Source organism: Lynx canadensis, chromosome D1 (genome assembly GCF_007474595.2).
Source record: "Lynx canadensis isolate LIC74 chromosome D1, mLynCan4.pri.v2, whole genome shotgun sequence".
In the NCBI taxonomy this organism is placed as follows: domain Eukaryota; kingdom Metazoa; phylum Chordata; class Mammalia; order Carnivora; family Felidae; genus Lynx; species Lynx canadensis.
Genome location: NC_044312.2, coordinates 69,057,745 through 69,076,288, shown reverse-complemented (window position 1 = coordinate 69,076,288; position 18,544 = coordinate 69,057,745). Strand labels below are relative to the sequence as shown.

The following is an 18,544-nucleotide window of genomic DNA, read 5'->3' as shown; positions in this document are numbered from 1 at the left end:
ACCCCATGTTTATGGCATGACGATTTCATGCTGGTTGGCTTTTTGGGGCATACTTTTTCCTGGAGTGCCACAAAATTAGAATTTTTCAATCACTGCTAATTCCCTCTCCCCACTTCCCCACCCAAGTTTGTACCTTAAGCATTGAGAGGCATGTTTTGAATGCATGGAAAAGGCTAAACTATAATCATTGGCTGAAGTCTAATCCCTCTTGCAATCCCAATAAATGAAAACTAAATATCAGCAAATGGATGAATTTCGGAGAAACATCTGTGTTCCATTACAGAATGGCTGGCAACAATGGTGTTGACATACTCTGTGTTACCAGTTATTTCCTCTTGGATTTGCCGAGACTGGAGGATTCCTTCTCGTTTCTGAAACAGGGGTGGGGAGAAGGGTTGGGAGGCAGAGAGAAAAATATGCTTTAGAAAAATACAAAAAAAAAAAAAAAAAAACCACCCACCCAAAACTGATTAGCGTTCCTGATATTGAGAAAGTTACTGCTGTTCAAGAAATGAAACCGGAGAGGAGATACTACCAGAGGCAAAAGGAGGCCCCAGATTTCTGGGACTGGACCATACCATTCATACTTAAGAGCAATTAGTGTTTATTCCAAACAAGTTGGCTGTTTCTTGGATGGTGAATCTTTTCTTTCTTTATTGGAAGACATTTTGCTGGAAGCAAACTGTTTGCCTCCCGGAGTAATCCACAGTAAACCAAATGGAAATGAAGGCCTAGGGCGTGTCTGCCCTCCAGCTGGGGCCACGGAGGGAAGCAGAGAAACACATTTAACAGTGGGGCTGCCTGGGGTGGAGGACTGAGGCCAACTTGGAAAATTTAAATAGGGGGAGAGTTTTTGTTTTTGTTTTTAATGGATAAATAGGGGAGCTTTTCACTAAGCAGTTCAGTCCTCAGGTGACTAGCTTATTCTCTGAGAAAAGGATAAGCACTTTGGAGGCTCCCACACCTACCCATCTGCCCATCCGCCCACTCATCCATCTGTCCATCTGTCCATCCATCATCTGTCTGTCTCCTCCCATCAATCTAGCCTCTTTCTTCTTTATTTCACGAACTGGTGTTTTCTCCGTACAAGAACCTCTGTTGGATAAGAGCGAATACTATGGAACGTCTGACATAATTTCTGACCTTGAGGAACTTAGAGAACAATGGGGTAGATGAAACAGGTATGTGAGAAAGATTTCCAAGAAACAGTACCGGTGTTTGTGCCTGATGGGGTGGCTCAACGGCTCAATGATTACAGTAGGACCCCCCTTTCACTCTCAGAAGTGTCGTGTGTAACCAATTATGCGGTGGTCCCATGCAGACAGAAGTGCTGACAAGAGCAGGCATGTTCAGCTGGGATGGTCGGGGAACCCTTCCAAGGGGCGGGGGTCCTCAAGCTGAAACTTGACAGGATGCAGAGGAGAGGGCATTCCAGCAGAAGGGATGGCCCCAGCAAAAAGGCAGAGGCAGGAGAGTACCACTGGAACGGAGCCACTAATGGTAGCTGCCATTAGTGGGACGATGGCTGCCATTAGTTGATGGGGAGTCAACTGAGTGCCAGTTTGAAATTTAAACCCCATTGTGTGGGCATGAGAACCAGTGAAAGAGTGTCAGGGCTCAGGAAGACCTTTTTTTTTTTTTTTTTATAATGTTTATTTTTGAGACAGACAGAGTCAGAGCACAAGCAGGGGAGGGACAGAGAGAGAGAGGGAGACACAGAATCCAAAGCAGGCTCCAGGCTCTGAGCTGTCAGCACAGAGCCTGACACAGGGCTTGAACCCACAAACTGTGAGATCATGATCTGAGCTGAAGTCGGATGCTTAACTGACTGAGCCACCCCCGCACCCTCAGGAACACCTTCTGATAGGTGTGGAGAGGGAGATTCATTAGACCAGGTCTCTGTAGTCAGTTCCCAGACACAATGAGGACAGCAGTCTGGGGATGGCAAGCACCTGTCACATCAAGTTCATCTTTTTTTTTTTTTTAATTTTTTTTAACGTTTTATTTATTTTTGAGACAGAGATAGAGCATGAACGGGGGAGGGGCAGAGAGAGAGGGAGACACAGAATTGGAAGCAGGCTCCAGGCTCTGAGCCATCAGCCCAGAGCCCGACACGGGGCTCGAACTCACGGACTGCGAGATTGTGACCTGAGCTGAAGTCGGACACTTAACCGACTGAGCCACCCAGGCGCCCCAATTTCATCTTTTACAAAGGCAGAGAAGAGTGTCAAAAAGGAGCCTACAACTGTTAGTGTTTCAGCTGAAACCTGCCTTCTTTCCCTCCTGCCCAAACTTCTAGAACCTTCTCTTCTATTCCTAAGAGCCACAGAAACTAGTGTCCTTGCAAAATACTTTTATCGAAGGAAAGGTAGAGCTGGATAAAGGTCAACAGTGTATCTGCACTAGATTTGGAAGAATGGGTTATCAAAGTGAAAAAGGTAAAAAGGAAAAATAAAGATATAATTTAAAAGGGATCCAGGGACTCCTGGGTGGCTTAGCTGGTTAAGCGTCTGACTTCAGCTCAGGTCATGGTCTCATAGTCTATGAGTTCAAGCCCCGTGTTGGGCTCTGTGCTGACAGCTCAGAGCCTGGAGCCTGCTTTGGATTCTGTGTCTCCCTCTTTCTGCCCCTTCTCTGCTCATGCTCTCTCTCTGTCTCAAAAACAAATAAACAATAAAAAAAAATTTTAAAGGGATCCGGTAAGGATAAATCAAGGGCCTTTCCCATTTCAGCTTCAACAAATGTGTAATTTTTACAAGGGGCTAATGGAATTTGTGTCCTGATCTTGTAAGGCTCTTCACACACATAGAAACTCATCTTCAACTTCATGCAGAATTCAGTGCTTTTGTACAGAATAGAAAGGAAATCTGGGTGAAATAATCCCTCACACAGCACCTAGATTCACCTCGATCTGTTATTTGTTGCCTCGAGGACTCTTTCTGTGGTTGGGTCGGTGACTTCTGGCTAATTCTCAGTCCTGCTTCTCTGCCTGTTTAACTTAACAAAGCAAAACACCTCACAGAACCTGACATGCAGGTTTTTATGTACCTTGTCCTGTGTTCTACCCTCCTGCTCACAGAACTGTCCACAGAGACGTTAAACTGACAACAGCCTTCTGATGGGCCTATAACTGAGCTTAAAATTAAGGCTTGAGACACGGGCTTGCAGTAACCCCTGTTCCAAAACAGGGGTCCCCCCCACTCCAATCTTGAATCAGCGTTTTAAAAAATATACTGAAACTAATTTATACATGAGTGGTGAAAATAATATAATAGAGATGGCTTGGATTCACCAGTAAGATGCTTGTACCAACCAGGTTGCTCTGGGAGGGCGACATATCCATGGCAGACATAAAACGCTTGCCGCAGCTGACTGCTCGATCCATGAGGCCAATTAGTCCTTTTAGCTGCACTTAGTGTCTAAACCACACACATGCTCACCGCCTGTGGCCCTCTGATCGCCCTCTCCTTGGTGTAGTCTTGTCTCCTGGCAGGCAGGGCCAGCGTGACTATTTCTATGATATTTGCTTGACGTTTAGCAAGGGAGATACCCAGAAGGCATGGAAGAAATACTTTATCACCAGAAAACGGCCGAGCAGCCGACTGAAGAACACCTTCACATCTCCCTCCCCTCCACCGACCTCCGATCCCTGAAAGCTCAGCTTCTGTCCTAGAAACTTGGCCTGGTGGGGTCAGGCCAAGCCTACCAGCCCTCAAGGCTCTTTCTCACCAAGGGGCGGTAGAACCGCCATATTGTTCTCTACTCCAGAACGCTGGATAACCAGTGAGCTGCTTAGAAGGGGCGTTCTCCCTTGCAGCATGTTTATTTGAAAAGAACAGAAACAAGCAAACAGAATGCTGACCTTTCCTAAATGGGCATAAAGTTGGAAAATAAAATTGAATTTGAGTATGTAATAGGGTTAGGAGCAGAGCGAGATAGTCACAGGGAGAGAGCACACTCTCGCCGTGGAAATTACACAGCCAGATGCGAATGGAAATTCCATCCGACAATCTGGAAAGGGTGACTTGAGATCCCAGCCATGCTTCTCTGGGCAGGTGAAAAGCAGCCATGCCCTCCGTATAGGCATGGCCAGTCAGGGGTGCTTGCTCTCTCTCTCTCTCTCTCTTTCTCTCTCTCTCTCTCTCTCTCACACACACCCCTTCACATGCACAGGTTATCTGTCTCTTCCCAATATCTGTCCCTCATTTGTTTAACCAAAAAATGATTCTCCCTGGCTTGCAGGGCACACCCATACATACACAGGGATACACCTTTTCTCCTGACCCCACTGCACACACCTCACGTTCATACGTCACACCCTCAAATACATAGCACACAGACACCCTCTTTACAAAAACCTGCAAACCCCACGGACAAGCCCCACACAAGGCTAGCCCATACTCAAGTACACACTCTTCCACCCACTGCACATGTGACTGACTGCTGCCCACGTGCATCACAGGGCACACGCATGTGCCTCCCAACACACAGCACATCAAGGACACTCAGCAACCATTCCAGCTGTAACCGGCTACCCGGCGTGCCGTAGCTCCCGTATGAACTCAGCCTCCGTGCCTCTTTAAGGGCGCAGATGTTTGTAGTGCTGTCTTACCTGGACCACAACCACTTGGATGGAGACATGATCTGGGAGTCGGATCGGTGCCCGGAAATACTGGGACAGAGCAACCAGCAGATGCAAAATGGCTACCAGGCTCTTGGCGTGAACAGCTGAAATAAAAGATGAATCAAAAATTAGAGAATCGTCTTCCAGGTTCTAGGCAAATAGAAGCAGATATTCAAAATGTAGCAGTACCACACCCAATGCACCTTTTATCGCCCCACTAAGGATCTCACAGGCCTTGCCCTTAGGTCCCCTCATTCTTGGCCAAGTCCCATGGCCTTCTTGGGTCATGTTATTGCTGCATTTCCAATATAGTGCCTCTCCACTCTAATCCAGGTTTCCAGTAGGGACCCTGACAGCTGCTGAATTCTGACAAAAGATCAGCCCTCTGCCACCCCCATGTTCTTGTTCATTCTATTTTAATAACCTTGTTCATTCATGTCTGCCCTGCATCATCTTTCCCTTCCCTCTTGACTCTGAACTCTTTGGGTTATCACCACTGCCCTTGTCCCAGGGCTCTACCCAAAGCAAGTCCTCATTCAATAAACACTGAGCCAGGAACACTGGATCCTTTCCTTTGTTCAGGGCTTGCAGTCCCTCGAGGAAGGCATGAGACATCTAAAGGCCTTTGTTGCTCTTTGGAGTACCGTGTATGGCCAGCGTAGGCAATGCCCTTCGGGAAGAGCGGGGAAAGGATGTGTGCGACCCAGCTGGCTTCTATAGCTCCTGAGCAACGTGCTAGATGTTAAACCTATTTGTACTAGAGGAGGGTGGGCAACTGGTGAGTTGTAGATTTCACAGATGAGAGGAGAAGACTGTGATGTAATGGGTACACACAGGGCCAGGCAGACTGGAGCTTCAGTTCTGACTTGACAAGCTCTATATCTACTGCCTCCATGACCTTGGATAGGCCATTCAAGGCCTCTGAGTCTCAATCTGCTAACCTTCACAAGTGGGGATAGTAGTACCTTTGCAGAAATACAAGTTGTAAGAATTCCCAGAAATAGTATAGCCCATAGCAGACGATGAAGAAGGGTTGATATTTTTTACTGCAACTTAAGAGACGACACTTCACACCTACACAATTAAACCATGTCAAATTTCTCCTCGTTCTGTCTCATAAAAGGAAAGCTTTGCCAGGTACCTTACATGACTTCCCAGTCCTACCAGCCTCATGGGATCCTCCTTACAGGGAGGCATTTAAGGAAAGAACAACAACAAAAGTGCTCATTTTGTGTACTTAGCACAAACTGGGCCCATTATTAGGGTGTCATTCTGTCTTCCCTGGGACTGATGAGTCTGCTTTAACAGGAGCTTTAAGAAATCCCCAAGGGGGCGCCTGGGTGGCTCAGTCAGTTAAGCGTCCGACTTCAGCTCAGGTCACGATCTCACGGTCCGTGAGTTCGAGCCCCGTGTCGGGCTCTGGGCTGATGGCTCAGAGCCTGGAGCCTGCTTCCGATTCTGTGTCTCCCTCTCTCTCTGCCCCTCCCCCGTTCATGCTCTGTCTCTCTCTGTCTCAAAAATAAATAAACGTTAAAAAAAAAAAAAAAAAAAAGAAATCCCCAAGAAAAGGAAATGACTCAGACATTCCTTGGGAACTCATTAGGGTTACTTGTTATCACTGCTATTTGGGAGAAGGTTTTCCACCGCCAATGAGCAGCAGATGATCTGCTCCCATTTAGGTCTTCCAGAAGACATTGTCAATTCTGAGCTTTTGGGCATCGTCCAAAGTTTCACCCACAGTTACAGCCTCAGAGGAGGCTCCTGGCCCGGGAGTGACCTACCGACACGGTGTGCTTGCAGCCAGACAGAGGCATAATTGGGTTTGCTCTTCTGATCAGAGCTGCTGTATGTCAGTCCAGTCTCTGAGGGTTGTAAGGACATTTGCTAACTCTACCCTTTCTTCTTTTTTTTTTTTCATGTTTATTTTTGAGAGAGACAGAGTGAGAGCGGGGGAGGGGCAGAGAGAGCGACACACACACACACACACACACACACACACACACACACACAGAATCCGAAGCAGGCTCCAGGCTCTGAGCTGTCAGCACAGAGCCTGACGCGGGGCTTGAACCCACGAACCGTGAGATCATAACCTGAGCTGAAGTCAGCCGATTAACCGACTGAGCCTCCCAGGCGCCTCTCCCTTTTAATGACAAAACATAGTGCTAGAGAAGATGTGGTCAAAAGGGTTGTTCTTACCCACCAGTGACACTGTACTTCATCTTGACTGTTGTACTGAGCAGTATAGAGCTATTTTATAAGCACCATACAGATGCCAGTCTCTATTGAGGAGTGCTCAGTTCTCCTGGGAAGTTTTTCAAAAGAAATAATTATACAGTTTCTCTCTTCCTCTCTCTTTCTCTCTCTCACACACACACATGTGCAAAGATGTTAATTATTGTGTAATATAGTATTTAAAAATCTGGAAAACACTATAATAAGAGGATAGTTCAGACTGGTGGTTTTCAAAAACATTTTTTTTTTATTAGGCAGAGAAACCCTTTGTTTAAAAGCCATTAGGCAAAACAGATGGAAAAAAGCACAAGTGTCCTGGTCCCCAAGGCCTAACTGCTACCCACAGCTGCTACTCTCCTCAGTGACGCCCGAGTTCTTCCTGGCAAATCACTAGGTTGGGCCAAGAATGGTTAATAATCACTGCTTTAATAAGTTATGGTATATCCACATAATGGAATAATTTCCACACACTGAAAATCACTGTTGAAACAGTGTAACTATAAATATTAATAGTGTAATGTTAAACAGAAATAATAGAAACAATGTAAAGATACACATTTATGGATATACATACATGTAAATACATATACATATATGTGTGTACACACATACACAAACACACACACACACACATGCTTGTGGCCAAGGCTTGGAAAGGAATATTAAAAAAATGAAAATATGATAGTTTCCTATTTCAAAAATTTTTTAGAATAAAGGTATGTCATCTTTTTTCTTTTTAAAATTTCTTTAGTGTTTATTTTTGAGAGAGAGAGAGAGAGAGAGAGAGAGAGAGAGAATGAACAGAGGAGGGGCAGAGAGAGGGAGACACAGAATCTGAAGCAGCCTCCAGGCTCTGAGCTGTCAGCACAGAGCCAGACGCGGGGCTCGAACTCATGAACCATGAGATCATGACCTGAGCCGAAGTCAGACGTTCAATCGACTGAGACACCCAGGTGCCCCTCATCTTTTCAATTAAGAAAAATCCTAACAACCTTCATCTATTGGGGTCCCCTCATCATTGCTACATTTGAGCTTATCTCCTGGTTTTCTCCCTGATGCCAGATAGAATCTAGGGATTCTGTGGTCCTGCCCTTGGGTCAGGATGGCACTGTGCAGATTTAGAGGTGGGCCCAGGCTCTACTATATAAATTGGGCACTTAGCCATTGTGCCAGGAGCTGGTGGACATTTTCAAAGGAGCTTCTGAGTTAGGCATAGTCCTCCAAATAGGAGTTGTGGTGGAAATATCAATTGGTGTAATTTTTTTTGGAGACAATTTGACAATACGTATTATGACCTTAGAAATATACACACACGTTGGCCTTAGAATGCCACTCTTAGGTATTTGTACTAAAAAAGTAATTGTGGCTATCAGCAGACAGAACTCATCAGGCTACGTTGATAATAGTGGAAAAATGGAAAACAATCTTAAAATCCATTATTGATTAAATAGATTATACTATAGCCATACGATATCCTGCTACATAATATTAAAAGTGAAAGAATATTTAATGATCTGTGAAGATATACATCTTATAAACTGATCTCATCTTTGTAAAAAAAATATGTAATTATGTATACTCACATTTAATTTACTTATCTGTTTCTTACACACACACACACTCACACTCGACCTGAAGGGGAACACCGCAGGTTGACAGTCCCTGTCTCTGGGTGGGCAGCTTAGAGGGACCGCATGCGTAGGCTCAGTGCACAGGCTCCACGGCAAGACTCTCTTTCAGTTCTGGCTACACCCGTCACCACCCGTGTGACCTTGGACAAGGACACTCCTTCAGCAAATATTACTGTGTCTGGTATTTGCGAGTTGCTCTTCCACTTTCTGGGGATTCAGTAGTGAAGAAACAAAAATCCCTGACTTCTTAAAGCTTACATTCATTGTCTCTGAATCGCTCTCTGCCTCTATTTTCCCATCTGTAAAATGGGGATAATAGAATTCTTACCTCAGATGGTTGAGTGAGGATTACAAGGATGAAAATATGTAAACGGTTTAGGATAGTACAAAGCATACAGTAAGCACCATAGATATGTTAGCTGTTAATATTCAAATTTGTTTTCATTTTATAGCTTTTTAATCATGAAAATTGTTGTGAATAAAGCAAGAAGAAAAGGTAGACCTCCCTAAAGCCCTAGATCAAGAGCCTTGGTAACTCACAGCTGTCCCTGCCACCTTCGTCCTGAGTGGAAAGATGACACAATATATAGGAGCTAGAGAGAATAGCAGAGGGGAGGGACAGAACTTCTCTCCAGGAGTTGGACCCATCACATCCCTTATGGAAGAAACCATTCATGCTTGTAAACAGTCATCACAGGGATCTAGCCGCTGAGAGAATGATCCCTCCGGCCTAGTACTTCATCTCCGTTTTGGAAATCTATCTGACAGGAATAACTCGAGAGAAGCAAAAAGAGACCCGACCTAAGACATTTGACTTGGCCCCGACAGTAGCCAGTAGGCGAGCAAACATTCTAATAGGATCAACGTCCATGTAGGGTTTAAGATCCCTATGGGACTTTCTACCCAGTGAAATAGAAGCAGCCATCAAAACTAATGGCTACCTGGGATAGTGAATACATGGGATAATGAATACGACATGGGAATATAGAAAATCTGATATAATATTAAGAGAAAATAACAAAACACAGGAGTGTGAGTAAACATTTGCATTGATAGGGACAGTAGTGAGCAAAAAATGAAAACAGCCAGATGAGAGTGGCAACACGGGTGATTATTTTACTTGTACACATATCCCCATAACAAATGAAGGGTGTGCCTGGGTGGCTCATTCAGTTAAACGTCCGACTTCGGCTCAGGTCATGGTCTCACAGTTCGTGGGTTCGAGCCCCGCGTCGGGCTCTGTGCTGACAGCTCAGAGCCTGGAGCCTGTTTCAGATTCTGTGTCTCCCTCTCTCTGACCCTCCCCCATCACGCTCTGTCTCTGTCTCTCTCTCTCAAAAATAAATAAGCATTAAAAATTTTTTTTTTAAAGAAATGAAGGTAAACGTGAAACAAACAAATCATTAGAAGCCACTAAAGACCATGGTCCTGAAGTGGGTTTAAAAAGTTCCATGCTGGGACGCCTGGATGGTTCAGGATTTTGGCTCAGGATGGTTCTGGATTTTGGATCAGGTTGTGATCTCGGGGAGATCCAGCCCCGCACTTCCTGCTCCATGCTGGGCATGAAGCCTGCTTGAGATTCTCTCTCTCCCTCTGCCCCCCATGCCCCCTTTGCTGGTGCAAGTGCTCTGTTTCTCCTTCTCTCTCAAAAAAAAAAAAAAAAAAAAAATTCCATTCTATCTCAATCTTTCCGAAACTGGGTTCCCTGGTAAGTGAAAAGGTGTTTTGTTGGGAGGGGTGCATGGAGATGGTCCACATTCAGGGAGGAGGAAATAGGTTGAAACAAAACTAAGCAGGGGTCTTTATCAGAGGACTTTAATGCTCACGACTATTGTGGATTTCTGCAAGGTAGATGCAATTCCCACACTAGTAATCAGGCGCCCTCCCCCCTCCTCCAACACTGTTAGCATTCCTGGCCTTTGGGGCAGCAATCAGGACCCAGGGCATGGCTTCCCCTCTTCCCGGTGTTTCTCTCCATCACACAGAGGTCGCCCTGTTTCAAGCACTGTGTGATGTGCACGCGAAGGTATGATTATGCTGAAGGAGGTACCTGTTGTCTCACCTCCAATGTCAGTTGCTAGAAACTTGCTGAAGAGGTTGGGTCTGGCAGCTACTGGGTCTCTAAGCTGAGGGATAAAGATATCCTTTTCCTTTTTTTTTTTTTTTAACTGTTTATTTATTATTGAGAGAGAGAGACACAGCAGGGGAGAGGTAGAGAGAGAGGGAGACACAATCCGAAGCAGGCTCCAGGCTCTGAGCTGTCAGCACGGAGCCCGATGCGGGGCTCGAACTCACAAACCGCGAGATCATGACCCGAGCTGAAGTCAGACGCTTAACCCACTGAGCCACCCAGGTGCCCCAAGATTTCCTTTCCTTTCCCAAGTTGGAAAGGTGGTTTTTTGGGGGGAGGGGGAAGGTGTCCATTTTAAGTTGTTTAAACTGGATACGATTTTGTCTAGAACTTAACCCCTTAATACTTAAAAGCAGAGAACACGATCTAAATCATTTTATTAATCTGAATTCATATTTTCATCGATTACAAAGAACAAAACAACTCTGGACTCCCTCTGAGAAATCGGAGGTTGCCACTGGAGTCACCTGATCTGCTGAATCAAGGCTGATTCTGTTATGGACTCATCACATCCATATTAGCCTGGCGGGCTCTTAAAGTAGCAAAAGAACAAGCAGTTTATAACTTTTGGACATATTCAAGCGACACTGGCCGCGCAACCTGAATTTGAAAATCCTGTTCCAGGGCCTGCGATCTCAGCCCCAGACCTTTGCTCCTTCTGGAAAATAAGGGGCTGAGAGGAAGGGCATGGGCTTCAAAACAGAGCCAAGTCCTTGCTCCCCTGCTCCTCAGCTGCCTGAACGTAGGGATTTTGGCTTCTTGAAGCCTCTATGAGCTGGACACGTGGCTTTCTCAAAAGGTTGTACAGGGACTTAGAAGTAGCTCAATCCGTAGCAGTCTCCTCTGCTCCCTAGCTCACGTGAACTTGCTACAAACGGCCTTTCACAGAAAAGCACACTGGCTTTGGACACTTTGTCATTTTCCCAGCAGCACAGAGGATAAGTTCTCTAAAGAAGGGCACGTCTCACTCAATGATAAATGGGTTTGCACCCACCCGGGGCCGGCCAGCGTCCTGGATGGCTTTGTGGGGAAACCCCAGGGTGGGGGCCACAGGGGACATTTAACCATTCCATCCTTTTTTGTAAAACTCACAGTCCACATTCCACTTGATGCTCCTGGGAGGAAGCTTCAGGGTTTCGTTGACCTTCTCCAGGACGGTCTGCAACTTTTGCTTCTGAGCAATCTCTGACTGGGTGACTTCAGCAACGTTCAGCTTCTCGCTCTCAAGTTTTTCTGGGGTGACAAGGGTGGGGGGAAAGAGAACAGCTGTTATCTCCGGCCACAGACACCCCTAACTCACACGCTCGTTCACTCGCTCCCACAAACACACATGCTCACACGTTCACTCGCTCAGCAAGTATATACTGAACACCTGCTCTGTGAGGGACACTGCTCTCCCCGCCTCATCTGATGTGTCACCAGTATTGAGAGAGCTGTGCGAGCTCAGAGTGGGGCATGTAGCCCATCCTGTCGTACCTGAACTCTTTCCCAGCATTCTGGATTTTTCCTTCTCTTCATCTTTGCCTTCTCCAAGCATACTCTGGGCCCCGACTGGAAAGGTTTGCGTGCCTCCCCTGGCACTCCTCTTCATTCAAGGCATTTTGTACGTGTCATGTGTAGGTATGTGTCACGCTGAATCACATGTATCTATTATTTTTTTAATTTAAATTCAAGTTAGTTAACGTACAGCTCAGTCTTGGCTTCAGGAGTAGAACCCAGTGATTCCTGTCTTACATGTGACACCCAGTGCTCATCCTAAGTGCCCTCCTTAATGCCTATCACCCATTTAACCCATCCCCCACCCACCTCCCCTCCAGCCACCCTCAGTTTGTTCTCTGTATTTAAGAGTCTCTTATGATTTGCCTCCCTCTGTTATCTTATTTTGCCTTCCCTTCTGCTATGTTCATCTGTTTCGCTTCTTAAATTCCACATATGAGTGAAATCATATGATATCTTTCTCTGACTTATTTTGCTTAGCATAAGATATTCTAGTTCCATCCATGTTGTTGCAAATGGCAAGATTTCATTCTTTTTCATTGCCAAGCAGTATTCAGTTGTATATACATACACCACATTTTCTTTATCCTTTCATCAATCGATGGACATTGGGCTCTTTCCATAATTTGGCTATTTTTTTAAAAGTTTATTTATTTGAGAGAGACAGAGACAGTGTGAGTAGGGGAGGTGCAGAGAGAGAGGGAGAGAGACAGAGACAGAGACAGAGACAGAGAGAGAGAGAGAGAGAGAGAGAGAGAGAGAGAATCCCAAGCAGTCTCCATACCATCAGTGCAGAGCCTGACGCAGGGGTGAAACTCAGGAAATTGTGAGATCATGACCTGAGCCAAAACCAAGAGTTGGATGCTTAACCGACTGAGCCACCCAGGTGCTCCAATTTGGTTATTGTTGATAGTGCTGCTATAAACATTGGGGTGCGTGTGCCCCTTCGAATCAGCATTTTTGTATCCTTTGGGTAAATACCTAGCAGTGCAATTGCTGGGTAGTAGGGTAGTTCTATTTTTAATTCTTTGAGGAACCTCCACACTGTTTTCCAGAGCAGCTGCACCAGTTTGCATTCCCACCAACAGTGCAAGAGGGTTCCCGTTTCTCCACATCCTCACCAACACCTGTTGTTTCCTGAGTTGTTAATTATAATCTTTCTGACAACTGTGAGGTGTTATCTCATTGTGGTTTTGATTTGTATGTCCCTAATGATGAGTGATGTTGAGCATTTTTTCATGTGTCTGTTAGCCATCTGGATGTCTTCTTTGGAAAAGTGTCTATTCGTGTCTTCTGTCCATTTCTTCACTGGATTATTTGTTTCTGGGGGACCAGTTTGGTAAGTTCTTTATAGATTTTGGATACTATCCATATGTCATTTGCAAATATCTTCTCCCATTCCATCGGTTGCCTTTTAGTTTTGTTGATGGTTTCCTTCACTGTGCTTTTTATCTTGATGAGATCCCAGTAGTTCCTTTTAGCTTTTATTTCCCTTGCCGCCAGAGACATATCTGTTTTAAAAACCTTCTTTCCTTTTAAACCCACTGGAAATGTAACTTATTTGATGTGTCCCATTTCATGAATTTTAGGGCGCACTTTTTTGTTGTTGTTGTTTTTCACTTTTTAACATCCCTGAAATAAGAGTGTCATAAGATGGATGGCATTCTATAATTGTTGTCAGCCAGGTGGAAGACAGGGGTTCTCATTGCTTCCACGTGTGTGCACTGCGTCCTACGTCTTCATAGTGTGGGCACTTCCATACCTTCATAAGCCTAGAAGAACACTTTCAAAAAGTAGGAAATAAAAATTCTAAGGAATTGGTAAGCTTTGAGTAATAGTAATTGACATGATTTTTTCTTTTTCTGAGTGGTACTTATAAAATGGTGTGTTTTAAAATCAATTGTTCTTGCATCCAATGGTATAACTTAATACTTAAAGGTCTACATTTTTATCTGTTAAAGAGAACAGCTTTGAGTTAAATAATGGGAAGTATTATCTGCTGTTGGATTCACCGAATCTACTCTCCACAACCCATTCAAGATTGATAGAACGGACACTCCAAAATATGCTTAAAATGTCTTTTCTCCACATTTTTAAGGAGCACCACACAAAAGAATTAAACCTACAGCAATGGTTTCCCCAATGCTTATAGTATTTCTTTTATTTTTCTGCAGTTATATCTTATCCAGCTCAAATGTGCCTTGGGTAGTTATTTGAAGATGAGATTGTTCATTGGAGAATTTCTGCAGTTTTCTACGGATTTAAGAATTATTTTCGGGGTTGGGGGGAGGGCGCCTGGGTGGCTTATTCGGTTAAGCGTCTGACTTCAGCTCAGGTCATGATCTCATGGTTTGTGGGTGTGATCCCTGCCTTGGGCTCTGTGCTGACAGCTCAGAGCCTGGAGCCTGCTTCGGATTCTGTGTCTCCCTCTCTCTCTGCCCCTCCCCTGCTCACGCTCTGTCTCTCAAAAATAAATAAACATTAAAAAAAAAAAGAATTGTATCTGGGACACTTGGGTGACTCAGTCGGTTGAGCATCTGATTTCAGCTCAGGTCATGATCTTGCAGCTCGTGAGTTTGAGCCCCACATGAGGCTCTGAGCCAACATCTCATAGTCTGGAGCCTGCTTCAGATTCTGTGTCCCAATCTCTCTCTGTCCCTCCACTGCTCATGCTCTTTCTCTCTCTCAAAAATAAATAAACGTTAAAAAAAGAAATTATTTTCTGCACCTGGATAGAATGAGCTCAAGCTATTTTCACCCCAAAGGCCCAAGTATTATGTTTCTCTTCTCTTTAGTTGCTTATGGCCATCATTCTTTTTTTTTTTTAAGTTTATATATTTTATTTTTGTGAGAGAAAGAGAGAGATCATGCATAAGTGGGGAAGGGGCGGAGAGAGGGAGAGAGAGCGAGAATCCCAAGCTGCCTCCATGCTGTCCGTGAGCCCGATGTGGGGCTCGATTTCACGAGTGAGATCATGACTTGAGCCAAAATCAACAGTGAGACTCTTAACCGGCTGAGCCACCCAGGTGCCCCAGGGCCATCATTCTTTATTTCTAAATGTCAGGGATTTAATAAGCCTATATTTATTTTTTAAATTTATTTTTATTTTTTTATTAAATATAATTTATTGTCAACTTGGATTCCATACAACACCCAGTGCTCATCCCAACAGGTGCCCTCCTCAATGCCCATCACCCACTTTCCCCTCTCCCCCACCCCCCATCAACCCTCAGTTTGTTCTCAGTATTTATGAGTCTCTTAAAGACTTAAAGGGAGGGTTTGCCTCCCTCCCCCTCTGTAACTCCCCCCCCCTTCCCCTCCCCCATGGTCTTCTGTTAAGTTTCTCAGGATCCACATATGAGTGAAAGCATACAGTATCTTTCTCTGCCTGACTTATTGCACTTAGCATAATACCCTCTAGTTCCATCCACATTGCTGCAAATGGCCAGATTTCATTCTTTCTCATTGCCAAGTAGTATTCCATTGTGTATATAAATCACAATTTCTTTATCCATTCGTCAGTTGATGGACAATTAGGCTCTTTCCATAATTTGGCTATTGTTGAAAGCGCTGCTATAAACATTGGGGTACAAGTGCCCCTATGCATCAGCACTCCTGTATCCCTTGGGTAAATTCCTAGCAGTGCTATTGCTGGGTCATAGGGTAGGTCTCTTTTTTATTTTTTGAGGAATCTCCACACTGTTTTCCAGAGCAACAAGCCTATATTTAAATGTCTTCCTCTTGATTGTTCATACTTGAAGAGATCACGTGTGCCTTTTCCATTTTTTGGGCCGCAAATTCTTATCTTGGATCCTTTCCTACTGAAGAAATGACAAGTTGTTTGCATCTAATACTGCAATCACAGTTTGGGTAGTTTGGTAGAGGCTGCCCGAAGTGCTCGGTTAAGAAAATTTCTGCAGCTTTATCTTGGCTGAGAGGAAAAGATCACTGGGGATAGTGATGACAGTCTTGGGAGAGGGCCTGGGGAGAGGGAGAGGGGAGGAGACTGCGTACTCGCCTGCCCTGTTTTGTTACATCATGGCTTATAAGTTTTCATATTTATAACCTTCTGCTGACGTTGGACTTCTTAGGTCCCTGAGTCTGTTTATTAGCTCAAAACCTTTTTCTGCACTGTTGTCCATTCTGTTCTCATTTTTTAAAAATTGGATTTTATACATGACCTACTAGAATACTCATTTTTTTCCTGTTTCTGCCAATATTTTTTAATTGCCACAATGCTATTATAATGCCTTCTTAAAATTAAAAAAAAAGTTATGTATTTTAGCATCTGGCATTATTCAGGAGAAGACTTTCTATGGTTTGTTTATTTCTTTTGCATACTAATTTTTTTTTTTCCTTTTTTTTTTTTTTTTTTAAATTTATTTTTGGGACAGAGAGAGACAGAGCATGAACGGGGGAGGGGCAGAGAGAGAGGGAGACACAGAATCGGAAACAGGCTCCAGGCTCCGAGCCATCAGCCCAGAGCCTGACGCGGGGCTCGAACTCACGGACCGCGAGACCATGACCTGGCTGAAGTCGGACGCCAAACCGACTGCGCCACCCAGGCGCCCCTTGCATACTAATTTTTGAGAAAATGTAATTCTGCTTGACTTTTTTTCTACTTTAGTTTTTTTGGGTTGTTTTTATTTTTGCTTTTAATTTTGTTGGATATTTTATTTTAGGCAATGGCATTGGTATTATGTGGATTTGAGTAGATAGAAGATCTTGAAGCAAACTTTGTTAACAGTTTTAGGTGTATTTCTATGCCATGCTCACATACACAATTACACAAACAGAAAGCATTCTCTCATTTTCTCCCTCAATGAAAGTGAGATTACTGTGTATATATTTTTCTGCTACTTGTTTTTCCACTCAAACATATATTATGAATACCTATGTCAATATATATGGATATAACTCATCTTTTGGGTACCTTTTGACCACCTTCACCCACTTTGCCCACCCCCCAATCCCCTGCCTCTGGCAGCCACCAATCTGGTCTCTGTATCTATGAGCTTATTTTTTTAAATAAAGATTCAACATATAAGTATGACCATATAGTATTTCACTTAGCATAGTGTCCTCAGAGTCCATCTATGTTGTTGTAAATGGCAAGATTGCATTATTTTTTTATGGCCAAATAATACTCCACTGTATAAATGTATATTCACTGTATCTTTATCTGTTCACCCATTGATGGACACTTAGGTTGTTTTCATATTTGGCTATTGTAAATAATGCTGCAGTGAACAGAGGAGTGCACATATCTTTCAAGGTAGCATTTTCATTTTCTCTAGGAAAAACCAGAAGTAGAATCACTGGATCATATGATATTTCCATTTTTAATTTTTAAATTTTTTTTATTTTTGAAAGAGAGAGAGAATGTATGAGGAAGGGCAGAGAGGGAGGGAGTCAGAGAAGCAGGTTCCAGGCTCGAGCTGTCAGCACAGAGCCCGACGTGGGGGCTCAAATCCATGAACCGTGAGATCATGACCCAAGCTGAAGTTGGATGCTTAACCAACTAAGCCACCCAGGCGCCCCGTCCATTTTCAGTTTTTTAAAGAACCCCCATACTGTTTTCCATAGTGGCTGCACCAATTTACATTCTTACCAACAGAGCACAAGGGTTCCCTTTTTTCCATTTCCTTGCCAGTTTTGGTTATTTCTTGTCATTCTGATACTAGCCAATTCTGACTGGTGTGAGGTAATCTCTCATTGTGGTTTTGGTTTGCATTTCCCTGATGATAACTGATGCTGAGCATATTTTCATGTGTCTGTTGGCAATCTGAGTGTCATCTTTGGAAAAGTGTCCATTCAGATCTGTGCATTTTTTAATTGTATTTTTTCATTTTCTTTTTGTCTCTTTCTTTCTTTCTTTCTTTCTTTCTTTCTTTCTTTCTTTCTTTCTTTCTTTCTTTTGCTATTCAGTTTCATGAGTTCTTTCTATATATTGGATATTAACCTCTTATCAGATATATGATTTGCACATATTTCCAAATCCCCATTTGGTAGGTTGCCTTTTCATTTTGTTACATCGTTTCAGGTCTTATGTTCAAGTCCTTAACCCATTTTGAGTTAGTGTTTGCATAAGTTGTAAGATAGTGGTTCACTTTCAGTCTTTTGCATGTGGCTGTCCAGTTTTCCCAACAACACTTACTGCAGAACCTGTATATTCTTGGGTCCTTTGTCTTAAATTAATTGGCTATATATGTGTGGCTTTATTTCTGGGCTCTCTATTCTGTTCCATTAACATATGTATCTGTTTTTATGCTCTACCATAATGTTTTGACTACTAGAGCTTTGTAATATAGTTTGAAATCAGGGAGCATGATGCCTCCAGCTTAGTCTTCTTTTTCTTAAGAAAAAAAAATTTTTTTAAATGTTTATTTCTGTTTAAGAGAGAAACAAAACTCTCATGCTTAGAGC

General features: G+C 43.7%; 1 protein-coding gene across 1 annotated transcript in view; it reads right to left on the bottom strand.

Annotated features, from left to right (window-relative positions):
* PARVA (parvin alpha) overlaps positions 1-18,544 on the bottom strand; it is a 173,129-nt gene that overhangs the window by 20,430 nt on the left and 134,155 nt on the right. Inside the window, exons 5-7 of the mRNA XM_030332653.2 lie at positions 11,714-11,854; positions 4,613-4,728; positions 313-371 (exon numbers count right to left, since the gene is read on the bottom strand). Coding sequence (XP_030188513.1) covers positions 313-371; positions 4,613-4,728; positions 11,714-11,854 — 316 coding nt within the window. The remainder of the gene's footprint in view (positions 1-312; positions 372-4,612; positions 4,729-11,713; positions 11,855-18,544) is intronic.